Raw genomic sequence first — 14,211 nt, 5'->3', positions numbered from 1 at the left:
ATCAAGTATACTATAAAAGATAACATTTTTATTCCTATTTCCTAACAATAATCTACATCTTCCATCTGCTGAATCATATTGATACTGACAATTACTACTATGTAACATTTACTAATATAAAAGGGCATAATTGAATACAAACACCAAATTACACAAATATCAATGAGACCACTATTTTTGAATTCAAAGACATATATATTGTTTAAAAACTAATTATGAAACACAAAGACAATAGAAATATAAGTTATTTATTAATCAATCCACTTACAAAGCAGGTGGCTTAATGCAAGCTTATTGACATCTTCACATATGATCCATGGGAACATGTCTTCCACATACAGACAGTGATATTACTGACTGGATGCATTTGCAATCTGGGGCATATTAAGCATATTTAAACAAATAAAATTAGGCTATCCTGTATAGGAAAAGTATCTCGATAATATGCATCTTGAAGTGGATTAAAATTCCTCCAAAGGAGAAATGTTAGTATGTTAACTTAACTTTATACTCTATATTATGCAGTAAATCTTAACTATAGAAATTAAAAATTTTAAATCAGTGATCGACTCTTGGTAATGTATGAAGTGGGAGTCTATAACCATAGCAACAGTAGGTTGACAGTATAATTTGTGCCTCACAGTATTTGCAGATTTATTGTTTTCAAGTTTAGAGAGAAATAAAACAAGAGACATGTAGATTCAGCTCACTTTATTTACCTTTAAACTAATAAAAATCCCTTAAAAGTGATCCTGGGACCTTTAGAAGTTCTATGAATGCATAGATACCTGCCATTGACTGAAATTCTAAATCTTGACTGAAATGTGTTTACAAAATTAATGTAAGCAGATATCTTAACTATTCGTGCTTAGTAGAAGACTGAACAAAATTCTACATGTCTTTTTCAATTTCCCTAAAATTTTGTTAAATCTGCAATTATGTACAATCCAGCTAATTGAAATTAATATTTAGTGTTCATCAAAGCTGTTTCACAGCAGCAAAAAATCAATCAGGGAAATAAAGTTCTAAACAATGTAGAAAAAGATAAATATAATCAGAACAGCAGTCTAAATGTATGATATCAATATTCAACTCTATCTGCACTGTGCTGGAAGGAAAAGATACACCAAGAAAATTTATATTGATCACTCTGGTGATGCGAATACCACCTGCATCTGATTTGAATATGGGTTGTATTCTGTTCCCCAGTATTAAGGATGGTATTTAATTCAGAACTCCATGTTGTAAATATACAGCAGCCATTTTGTCCTAATTAAGGAATGTCTTAATACACAATATTATCATTTTCTAGAGGATCTTTATACATTAAACTAAAGCACATTATTGATTAAATTAAAGGTTAGTAATGGATAAAAAAAGTCATAATTTTCAAGGCTTGGTACTACGTAAAAAACAAAAAAGACCACAAAATTCTACTTACTAAAGCAGCTAATCTTGCCTGCAAGTTTAGGGTCACAAGCCCATAATATGTGCAAAGAAATGCAATACAAGGAACCATGCAAAAATACAGTAAAATGATACAGGAAAAATGTCAAATCTAGGGGAAACAAAAAAAGCTTTTATAAATACATCAAAATCAACTGTATACATAAATTGTAGGTCTAGCATTAGTTGTACCATATAGCAGAGCCAGCACTCTAAGTTCAATGCTTCCAAATCTGCGCAGGTAAGTCATGCCATCTTTGGTTGACTGCAGTACCAGGAAGGATGGGAATGAGAAGGAGGGCAAGAGTTTCTGAAACATGGTGTCAACTTTCACTTGGCAGCTGGGCCTCAATGTCCACTCGGCAAATTGGGCACTTCTTATTGGTAATCAACCATTGGTCAACACATACTTGGTGGAAAAGGTGCATACATGGAAGACGCCTAACGTTGGCAAAAAAGAGAAAGCAAAAATTAATTTAATGATGACTACATGTGACATTTATTTTTAAACAAATTATAAATGCAATAATTCAGCATTTTGAAATTAGTTGGTCTCAAAAAAAAAAAAAAAAAGAAGGCATAACCAGGCCTCCTTCTCTTTTGAAAAAAAAAAAACAAACACACACCCTAAGGAGTTACATGTAAATTAAATTAGTACTCGGTCAATATAATGCATAAGTGACCAAGATAATTAAGTATCGCAGCTAAGGAAACAAATTATATAAGATCATAAAAACCATAAAACAAAAATTACATGGGCAATTATTACAGTTTTGATTTTTTGTATGAGTGACCAACGTACTATATTATCTCATTTAACGACCTTTCAAAAACATTAGATCTTATGCTATAAATATACAGTAGCTATTTTGTCCTCATTAAAGAATGTCTTAATATAAAATTATTTTCTGCCTAGAGGATCTTTATACCCCTTACTTAAATACATGATTCACTGGAGTCAATAATATTGTTTTTATGGAATAACTTTATATCTTCTTAATACTAAACTACTGTTTCATAGGTAGGTTAAAAAAAAAAATGTTCACTTTTGGACATCATACCAAATTATTAATTACAAATTGGGAAAGAAAGCTTCCAGATGACATAGGACAACATTAAATCTAAGTGTAAGAATGGGATAAAGGTTACTAATTCAAATGTCCATTTCTACTTCTATTATCATTCATACCTTCAAATTTCCTTACATTTTGTAAAAATAGTAGGTTAAAAAGAGGTGCTCCATGGCTGGGCAAGGTGGTGTACACCTGTGAACCCAGCAGCTTGGGAGGCTAAAGACAGGAGAAGCACAAGTTCAAAGCTACACTCAGCAACACCAAGGTGCTAAGCAACTCAGTGAGACCCTGTCTCTACATAAAATACAAAGTAGGGCTGGGGATGTGGCTCAGTGGTTGAGTGCCTCCGAGTTCAATCCTGGTACCAAAAAAAAAAAAAAACAGGTGCTCCAACTGCTCCTTGAACAGTTACCAATACTATAAGCAATTAACTTTCATATCTATACACCTTCATTGGAAATAGTGTACAAAAAACCTTATTGTGTGATACAGTAGACAATAGTTCATTGTTTTTTTCTCTCAGTTGAAGAGGTATGATAAACAGACTTTATAAAAACTAGGGCAATAATACGCTATATGATTCGGTTATACATGTTAAAGAACCTGTTTTGTATGACATTACAGGTGGATAAAACAGAATAAGAATAAAACAATTACTTCAGAGATTATACAATGAAAATATGTATAAGTAATACTGGGTTAGCAAGAGTTGAGAAGGGTGTAATCCTTTGAGTTAAGAAGAAATTCTAGGGGGGAAAAATCAATTTTTAAAAGATTATAAAGCAAGCAGCATAGAACTAATGTTAGCCCCTCTTTAAACTATAGAGAAAATATTACTAAGTCTCAAAACCTTCTCATTTCTTCAAGATTTTCAGAAGACAATTCTGACCATAAAATTTCTCCAGCCAAACTTTGGTGCATCCCTAAAATATATTTCCCACCCCCACCCTTTTATTGGTAATATAAAGCCTTTAATTTCTTTGATTCACTATAAGAAATCAGTCAGAAGTTAATAACAGAGTATGCCAGGAGTAACCTAAATTTAATTTTTAAATAAAATCGCTTGTACATTTTGACGTGGATTCTAGATAATTAATATCTAGTTACCTCACATCTTCACCTTCCTCTAAAATAGACAAACAGATAGTACATTTTTCCTCTGTGTCTTCCTCAGTCCCTTCTTCCCCATCTTGTTTGCAGTGCAGTTTCCTCTGTGAGAACCAATCAGTTGTTACCTTATTAGCAGAGATGACATTATTGAACAACTGAGTAAAGTCTGCATTTATTTAAAAACAAAACAAAACAATACCACATATTCACACACAACTTATTTCCCAGGTAAAATTGTAATAAATTAACAGATGCATTAAGTGACTATCAATTATTCTTTTAAGACCTTCTACATATAATCAGCATCAAAAGCAAAATCAAATTAACAGAAAATCGTTAAGTCTGAAATCTAATATTTTTAATCCACAATGAGAATGATACAACCACATAAAATCTATTTCAATCCTACCATGAGCAGAGGTAAAGAAATTTTCATTTACTAACAAATGTTTCAAATAACATCCATATAAATTAAAGTTAATTATACAATTTAGCTTAGATGGCTGAAAGGACTTAAATTGAAGAGTAATACTTCATTGACACTCTTGGAAAACATGAAAAGGGGAAAAAAAACAGTAATTTTCACAATTTATTATTACTTTATAACATAAAGCATTGTTTGTTGTTTATTGTTAGAAACTTATTTGATATTTCTACTCTGTAATTTACAGCTATAATACTACAAACAAAGGTTGGAGGGTAGAGTATAAGAAATACAGATAATTAAATGTCCATCAAAATGAATGACTAATTTAAAAAATTATTATACCATATGATGAAATTTTATGTTAGTAAAAAGAATATGGGTTGGGGCTGAGGTTGTGGCTCAGTGGTAGAACACTTGTCTTGCATGTGTGAGGCCCTGAGTTCGATCCTCAGCACCACATAAAAATATAAATAAATAAAATAAAGGTACTGTGTCCATCTACAACTAAAAAAATTAAAAAAAAAAAAAAAAGAAGAATATGGGTGGATCTGTGAGTACTAACATGCAATGAATGGCAACATGCAAACCGTGCCTATCATTCCTCTTGCGTTTTTAAAAATGGAGGAAAAATACATACATATGTATATTACTATGAAATGCACAAAAATATCTAGGAGAATATCTATGAAATCTCTACTTCTGATTTCATTTCTGGGAAGAAAGACTAAGGTACACAAGGTAAGAAACTGCAGAGTGTATGTTTTCAGTTTACATTTTTTTAACCATATGTATGTAATCGTTTTAATAATCAATAATGTAGCTGTTTGACTCTACAAATTCAAAGAAGGTCTATAATACTAAATTTTATGTGATTTTATGTGATTCAATAACATTCTAGAAGTCTCACAGAATAAATCCTTACCTTTTTGTATTTATGTGGATATGTACACCTTTCAATTGTCCCCTGGGATGCTCCACGATTGACATTTCCTAATCTTTCTTCCAAATGAATCAGTTCCTAAAAATGAAGAAAACTAGTATTAAAAGCCAGGATGATTATTCTTTGAATAATATGTATTATCAATCTTACAAAAGTAATAAACTTCCATATTTATAAATCTATAATACAAATACGATTAAAAAATGACAAGACAAATAATTTATATATAAAATAGCTTTATATAATTCTTTTCTCATTCAACTGAGGTATATATATATATATATATACACACACACACACACATACCTCATATGTATACATATTATATCCTTGTATATAAGGATATATATTAGGACACCAATATTACCAGTTGGTACTATAAGTCTATGTATGTATACATGTAGAAAATGAAATCACTCTATTAAGAAAACATATAAAATAAATTGGTAATTCTAAATCATACCACTTTCAACCTTCCAAACTGAAACACCACAAACTTTAAACAATATTTAAATGATTTGTTCTTCCTGAAAGTTCAAATGAGAAGAAATTTAGCTACAAAGTAAATTACTTAGGTTTCTTTTTCTCGGCAACGTTTTTCTAAAAATTAAGCTCATTCAAAAGCATTAAGCACTTCCATTTAATAGTACAGCTCTTTATTCTGATATTTATTATGAATTTAATGGATTTTTAAAAAGTCTTTCATATTAACTATTTTCATCAACTCTTTTTCTAAATACTTGGGAAACTTCTGAAACTAAGATTAACTTTGCTTATATATATTTCTGCAACCCCAGAAGTAATATCAAAAAAATCAGACATTGTACTGCTGACTCCTGACCACTGCAGCAGTCCTATACAACTGCGATTATTAATTGTGTATGTATGCTTTCTCTGCACTAAAGGTACTATATAAAATATCTTCATCTATTTTACTGCATACCTCAAAATTTCCCCTGAAAGGACCTCTGAATGAAGTTCCATCCAATCCTGATGAAATGTAACGGATATGAGGATAGCCTGCCATGTCAGGAACCTATTTTAATACAAGGGATAGGCTAAATCAATTAAGAATAGACTCGTGTTTCACTGTTAATACTGAATAACTCAAGACAAGTTCTGCATTTAACTCATAAAATTCAGCTTTAATAAGTACACATAACACCAGCTAAGCATTCTGTAATAAGGTTAGGATCCTCTAAAAATACAATCTCATAAAATAACTTATAGTCAGAAGAAATATAAGAAACATAGCTGTTTCAAGAGATTAACAAGTTTCTTCTACAAAAATTCTGTATTAGAGCTGGGTGTGGTGGTTCAAGCCCACCTTCCCAGCTACTCAGAAGGCTGAGGCAGGGGGATTGCTTGACCCCAGAAGTTCAAGCCAGCCAGGGCAACTCAGCAAGACACTGTCTCAAAATAAAGAAAAAAAAAGAATTCTATGTAGAAAATATTCAAACTTAAGCTTAATGCTCTTAGTAGCATAAATTGGAATAAAATTTTCATAAGATCTTCCAACTTCAGAAAGCTTTGTTAAACAGTATTAAAAATACATAGAAATACTGGGCATGACTGACACGACCGTAACCCCCAGACACTCAGGAGGCTGAGGTAGGAGTATCGCAATTTCAAGGCCAGCCTTAGCAACTTACCAACTAGGCCCTAAGCAACTTAGCAAGAGCCTGTCTCAAAGTAAAAAATAAAAAGGGTGGGGATGTAGCTCAATGGTTAAGTACCCCTAGGTTCAATCCCCGCATGCTCCCTCCCCCAAATGTATAATAGATACACAGAATATTCCCACAAAATTTAACTCCAAGATAAATTTTATTTCCCTCACTTCCTCTAAGTTCCTGACCAAAGGAATCATATCCCCTTCTCTCCACCTTTTTGTCTTGATTCTGTCCACAAAAGTATTAATTTTTTGTTAGAATAATTTGTAGATTTCATTATTTGTGAATTGGCCTGCAATCTAAAAACTTACTTATGACCCCAAATCAACACTTGAGCTTCAGAGTCATTTGTAGACATGCTCTACCTTCCTATTGCAGTTCAATTACAAACAAGTATCTTTCTTGTAGTCTATTTAGTATCATGCTTTTCATATTTTTGTTCTTTTTGTTCATGATTTCATTGTTTAATGGCACCCAAGCATAGTGTTCCAGTGCTATCTATAGTGTTCCAAAACAAGGAACCTGTGATATGACTTATGGACAAAACATGTATTAAGTAAGTTTTGCTCAGACATTATTAGTTTTAGTGTTATTGGCTAAGCAATTCAATGTTACTGAACCGACAATATTAAATAAATTGTCTTTAAACAAAAACACACATAAAACAAGGTTATACACAGATCAGCTGTCAACTGATCAGGCATGGTGGCACATGCCTACAATCCCTGTCACTAAGAAGATCACAAATATGAGGTCAGTCTCAGCAACTTGGTAAGATTCTGTCTCAAGATAAAAATTAAAAGAGCTAGAGATGTAGCTCAGTAGTCAAGTACCCCCAGTTTCAATCTCTAGTACCAAAAAAAAAAAAAAGGCTAACTATATTAGGAAAGGGAGATCATGGGATACACCACTACACTTCCATCTTCATAAACAAACCTCTAACATGGCTTCCATTCTCCCCAACCTGGATTATGCTTAATTAACTATTCCTCACTTCTCTCTTTGAAAGAACAAGCACCCCTCTAATGAATTTGTTTCTCAAAACTTAAATTTTCTCCTTAATACTGGAATTATTATCAATCCTATTTCTCAAGTAGTCAATATTCACGGTCTTCAAATTTCCACCATTCTTAACAGTAATATATGAAATGCCCCAAGAGTTGGGAGTGTGTCTCAGTGGTAGAGCACTTGCCTAGCATGCAAGAGACCCTGGGTTCAATCCCATATAGTAAGGAAGAAGAAAAGAAAGAAAGGGGGGGGGGGCGGAATGCCTCATCTCCATTTCTGACCATTATTTAAACCACTCTGACAAAAGCCACCAATAAATACTCTAATTACAAATGCATTCAACACTTTCCAAACTTCTTTTAATAATGAGACACTAATGGTATATCTGATTATATATAAGACACTATATGCCATAATATATGGTCAATATTAATTTCTGACATTATTCTAACTTTTTCAACATTTTGAGCCAATTCTCAGTATCATTTGTAGTATAATATTTTCATTTAAATATCCATATTGTATTCTCCATTCCACTCTCTTGTCATTTACTATACCTTTTCCCTCAAAATCTAATCCTCTTCCTTATATTCATTACCACTAGATTTGCCAGATCACAAACATGTCCTTAACCCAGATACTTGTAGAGGTCCAGACCATAAACTTAATTTTCCATTGGACATTCAGCCTTAACAGTTATCTCAGATTCAATATGTCCAAGACCTATTTTACTGAACTACTACTCCAAACCATCTACTCTTTTCCAATACAGTGCACATTACTATATACCTTTTTACTCAAGCTAGAAATCTGGTAATCAGGGGTTGGGGATGTGGTTCAAGTGGTAGCATGCTCGCCTAGCATGTGTGAGGCACTGGATTTGATTCTCAGAACCACATAGAAACAAAATAAAGATATTGGGTTCACCTAAAACTAAAAATAAATAAATATTTTAAAAAAAGAAATTTGGTAATCAGCCTAAGTATCATTCAAATGTGGCCTATCATTTTTACGATAACTGCCATTGCTTTTGTTCAGGCATTTTATCAACATTTACCTCTTCTACAAAAAGTCCACATTAATTTCCTTCTCCCTGCCTGTAAAATCTATTTTTCATTTAACTCATGAGGTGTGGTTTTTCTAACTACCATCTAATTAAATCACTCTAAAGCATAAACATTAACAAGACTCTCCCCCTTCAATAGTTCCTGAGTTCTAGTTTCTCTTTATTCTTTTCTTTTCTAGCACTGGGGATGCAACCAAGGCCTCAGCCCCGCAGCCTACAGTTTAATTTTTTAGGGTTTCTGATCCTCACCCCTGAGATCCAAAAAAACACCAATTTACTTGGAGTTCCTAGGGCTTATACTGTTTGATAACTCTTTACATAATGCAACCTCTTCAACAGTACCATGCCAAAGTCCATAGCCTGGTTAGCAGTCTCATGTACAATAAGCTTCTCTGAAACCTCTACAGAATCTATTCCTTCACCAAGATAAAATCACTCCCTTTTCTGTACCACATCTATAACTAGTATGTATTACAAAGAGCAAACTCAATAAATATTTGCTAAACTTTTTTTAGCACTACAACTTATCAACAAAACCTAAACCTGTTTAAATCAGAAGTAGAGAGAAGTATTGTTCTTCCAGAGATTAGAGAAGGAAAAAAAAAAGTGTAAATGCAGCAGAACAGAGTCATTACCACTCATGGCAGGTTAACTAAAGCACACATCCTAGTGACAGTAGATCATGATTTTACTGATAGATAAAAGCAAACCCACTTTTTAGAATTTTTTGTTTTTTTTTATTTTTTGTGGTGCTGGGGATTGAACCAGCGCCTTGTGCATGCAAGGGAAGCACTCTACCAACTGAACTACATTCCCAGCCCCAAAACCACTTTTTAAAAGTGTCATTTGTATATTAAGAGTACAATGCACATTATAAACACAAATTTTAGCATATCTAATAACTTTTTATAGCACATTTTCATCTAGAATTATTCTCAAATTGTACTAAAACATAAATAACAATATATTAAAAAATTTTAAAAAATATTTAGTTTAGAAGAACATGTCAGAATTTTGAAAAATTTCCATTTTACCATTAAAGGAAGAGCTCCTAACTGTAAGTGATGAAGTCGAGGAGGTGCATGGTAATGGGCCAAATGAGGATGCAATGCACCGGGTGTATAAGTAGCTGCAGTCACTCCAGCTTCAATTCCCAATTCCCTGACAAAGGACACAAACAGTTAGTCTTTTTCTAATCAACAGAAATGAGTGGATACATTTATATTTTTAAAAAAATCTAAAGTTTCTTAACTAATAAAGGCCAGAAAAAGATAATTTAAGCCCCAAAGATATTACCAATAATTTCAAATTCGTTACAGAAATGAAAGTTCAAAAACTCAATTTTGTGACCACCATGAGAAGCAAAGCATCTGTACTTGGTTTGACATCTTACAAAGTAAGATGGCTCCTGGGGTCCCTTCCAATCCAAAAACCTGATTCTGTTGAAGGAGCATATAAAACAGTTTACTTTTTTGGTTTATCTGAATGCTACAGATGCTCCTGGGGCTTTTGTTTGTTGGATTATCATCTCTGGGTTGTTGGTATCAAAGATAATTAGAATAGCAAACTCTTCTATACCTTATAAAACAAGAGTGAACAAATTTTAGAAAGGGTAAAAATTAACATATTCTAAATCTTCATTATTTAGTCGAATTTATGTTCTGCTTCTAAAAGTTTTTGTTATTAATCATGATCTCAATGACTGCCTATACTAAATGGATTCAGAAGAAAAATTTACTGCAAATCTACTTCCATTTCTTTAGGAAAGACCTTAAGCCTAGAGAAATGCAGGTTGGATTCTCCCTTGGCAGAAGCTGGGGATATTAGAGCAAATCTGAGTACAAAGGTAAGGAATAAAGAAATTGGGGAAAGTAGGATGTAATTACGTAGTTAACCTTGGTGACAGGCACTCATGAAAAAACAAAAAAAGCTCTACTCCTTTCATTTACATGTGAGATCCAAAATAGTCAAATTATACAAAGAGAAAGCCAGAAGCTTCGGATGGAGACAGGAAGGTAGCTGGAGAAAATGGGTTTGTACCTTGGACAACAGGTACAAACTCAGGACTAAGTGCTGGCATTCTATTGCATAGCATGGCAACTACAGTTAAAAATAACATACTCTATATTTCAAAATTGCTAAAAGAGAGGGTCTGAAATGTTCTCACCACAAAAAATGGCATTTGAGGTAATGGATGGGCTAATTAATTAGCCTGATCTGATCATTCTGCAATGCATACTATTAAAACATTACAGTCCATAAACATACACAATTATTTTGTCTATTAAGAATTAAATAAAACATTAAGCAAACAAAAAAACTTTACTCCTGCTTGTGGTAGTTCCTTGCCCCAGACCTCAAGCTCTTATTCTTTCCTCTTTAGGACTCCACTCACATAGGGGCAGTGCCTCACAACTAAACTTAAATCCTGTTTTCCCACACTACCCTTCTAACATGGCATTCCTCTACAAAACATCTTTTCCCATAGCTTTACCACAAGCTGCCGGGCATATCTTTGAAATAAACAAGATACTAACCAGGCAGATCTCTCTGGAGCCTGACGAGGATGTGAGGACATAGTTTGAGGCACATGAATATGATGCCCATGACCATAATTTGGGTGCATCCTGTGTGGATGGGGTGGGGGGCGTTCATGTGCCCGCCTGGAAACACAGAACACAAAAAGACCACTGGAAATAATTGAATAATTGGTTACTTCTTAATATAGAAAAAAATTCTACTATTCATATTTGAATATTTACAGATCAGTCATAAAATTTATAGCAATAAATTATAAACATGATATAAAATTATTTAATAATAAGTCAAGAAACCATAATCACCTCCACAAATTCTACCTACTCATTTATTCCCATACCTCCAATTCAAATATTCCAGGAAAAGGGCAATTTTATTATCTTGTAAACCTATTTTACAGCATGTATTTTAACTAGGAGAATAATAGGAATTGAATGGAAACAAAATTTTTAAAAATTATCCCAGCAAATGTTGCATGCACAAACTATTTTATAATAACCATAAAGCAAGAAAAAGGAAACTTTTATTTTGCTTCACTTACATTATAAAACATTCAACTACTTTAATGGATAAAATCTTAAGAAAGAAGTTATTAACCTCGTGTATTTTTTTTCTAAAACACATTGTGTTTAAGAAACACATTTTCTAAAACACATTGAAATTTAGATCTCACTATATTCTGCATCTTAGTTACTGTATTTTCACTTCCTATCAAATTGACAAATATGAATGAACATAAATTCTTAAACAAAGGACACTCATTTAAAAAAAAAGAGTTCATTCTTAGGATTCATCTTTATAGTGTATTTCAAAAACGATCTCTAACATACTTGCAAATTTTCAATGTTTACTCTTAATGCATTCAAATAATTCTCTAGGTCCTGGAGGATATAACTGTTAAGTGAGCAATTTTCTACATCAAGGGTTATATTACAATAACAACAATACTGTTATTGTAATATAAATTCTGGATAACATCTTGAATTACTGAACCAAAGGAAGAATTCACATGAATGCTAACCCACTGGTTAGATTAAGAGCTTTATAAATATTTTTTATATAAAGGAACAAATGGTACTTTTTTTTTTTTGGTTCTACAGGCCATATGGTCTCTGCTGCAACTACTCAACTAGGCCTTCATTGTGTGAAGGCTGCCATTGACAATATGTAAATGAACAAATGTAGCTATTTTTCAATAAAATATTATTTATGAAAACAGGCAGGGAGAAGTAAATCAATAGAGTTTGCTATCCTGAAATTAGAAACTCAGATTCAGAATTCTCAAAAGAAAAGCAGTTCATTGTAGTCTTTTCATTAATTCTCAAAGTCTTAACTTTATATAAAAGATTTATAAATATAATTTCTATAAGAAATTTATAAAGATTTATAAAGAAGACTTTTTCAATAGAAATTTTTAAAAATTTTTATTTTTTTCTTCTCTTCCACATATAATAAGTCAAATTAAATTTTTGATATCTTTAGATCTTGTTCCTATGGATCAATTTTAACATCAGTCTTTACCATGATATATTATAGAAACAGACAAATTAGAGATTGGCCTGCTTAAAGAATGACGAGTCATACACTGAAAGTGGTCTGATTTCATTCAGTAAGACTGATATATAAAGTCATTTTGTCAATAAATAAAATTCGGGATAAAGCAGAGAAAGATTACTATTGGTAAAAAAATTAATTCCTGGGCTGGAGATGCAGCTCAGTGATATTGCACTTTGCAAGGTCCTGGGTTCAATCTCCAGAAACTAAAAAAAAAAGACCAAAAAGAATTAATTTCTTAATGAAATGAGGATTTAACATAATTATATCATTTCTAAAGATTTCATAGTTTAGGCAGGAATGTAACTCAGTGATAGAGTTACTTGCCTAACAGATGCAAGACCCTGGTTTTGATTCTCAGCACCATGGGGGAAATTTTTCATAGTTTTAAAGACCAATGGAGGAAAAGCAAACATGATTTTTTTAAAAACATAGAACATACGTTGGATGCTGCATCATTCTCCTCCTTTGAACTTCCATCCTCTGCATCACTTCATGAGGATGCAATCTCTGTGCTGGAGGGGCTGTGGCTGGAATATGGTGTGAAATTGGTTGGTGTGTAGGAGGAAGATGCTGAGGGATCGGCGCAGCTGTACTGGCTAAATGAGTTGGGGGTGGGGGTGCCACAGGATGAGATGTTGCATGAGAAGATATTTGAGAATGGAAAGCATGTACAGGATGAGGAATAACATAATCCACTTGAGGTGGAGGCTGCGTCTGAGGAGGAGGGTTTCCATGAGAATGAGGGCAAGCAGAAGCTTGATGGTGAAGTGGTCTTGTCAAAGAAGCATCTGCAAGAAAAACATTCAGGTACGTTACAAAGGCACTATGCAGAAGAACATACATTGCTATTTTTGAACACATTAACACATAGCTAATTTTTCTGAATATTTTTATCAGAGGCCAAGTCTATTATTCATGCAACAGACTTTTATCGTCTTTTTTTGTTTGTTTGTTTGTTTTTGTTAAAGAGAGAGAGAGAGAGAGAGAGAGAGAGAGAGAGAATTTTTAAATATTTATTTTTTAGTTTTCGGTGGACATATCTTTGTTTGTATGTTGTGCTGAGGATCGAACCTGCGCCGCACGCATGCCAGGTGAGCATGCTACCGCTTGAGCCACATCCCCAGCCTAGACTTTTATCTTCTTCATGAATACTTTATTGGTCACTTAAGTCTATTCACAAAATAGACTGTTTTCATCTTTGAATAATCTTGTATATCTTCTCATGTCAATATATACATAGGGTTTTTCTTTCTTTTCTAGTAGTACTGGGGATGAAACCCAATGCCCCATACATGCTGAGCAAGTTGCTCTACCACTGAGCTACCTCCCCAGGCCTTTTACTTGGGTAGTGTCCCCATAAATTTGTGAGGCTCTCT

The 14,211-nt window shown here is 33.0% G+C and overlaps 1 protein-coding gene across 8 annotated transcripts in view; it reads right to left on the bottom strand.

Moving 5' to 3' along the window:
* Window positions 1-227: 227 nt before the first annotated feature.
* Window positions 228-14,211, bottom strand: part of Rnf111 (ring finger protein 111) — a 120,951-nt gene continuing 106,967 nt past the window's right edge. For 5 of the 8 annotated variants that reach the window (XM_046460889.2, XM_046460891.2, XM_046460887.2 and 2 more), the window contains 7 exons: window positions 13,275-13,623; window positions 11,278-11,430; window positions 9,775-9,901; window positions 5,940-6,032; window positions 4,979-5,074; window positions 3,627-3,754; window positions 228-1,887 (listed from right to left, as the gene is read on the bottom strand). In XM_046460889.2, the coding sequence (XP_046316845.1) occupies window positions 1,770-1,887; window positions 3,627-3,754; window positions 4,979-5,074; window positions 5,940-6,032; window positions 9,775-9,901; window positions 11,278-11,430; window positions 13,275-13,623 (1,064 nt within the window). In that variant the 3' untranslated portion in view covers window positions 228-1,769. The remainder of the gene's footprint in view (window positions 1,888-3,626; window positions 3,755-4,978; window positions 5,075-5,939; window positions 6,033-9,774; window positions 9,902-11,277; window positions 11,431-13,274; window positions 13,624-14,211) is intronic. The other 3 variants (XM_046460893.2, XM_046460894.2, XM_046460895.2) reach the window with 3 other exon arrangements.

The sequence above is a fragment of the Marmota monax genome, unplaced genomic scaffold (assembly GCF_021218885.2).
Source record: "Marmota monax isolate L192 unplaced genomic scaffold, Marmota_monax_Labrador192_F-V1.1 WCK01_AAM20220418_F8-fsc00001, whole genome shotgun sequence".
In the NCBI taxonomy this organism is placed as follows: domain Eukaryota; kingdom Metazoa; phylum Chordata; class Mammalia; order Rodentia; family Sciuridae; genus Marmota; species Marmota monax.
The sequence above is the reverse complement of the archived record's forward strand: the minus strand, read 5'-3'. Positions and strand labels throughout refer to the sequence as shown.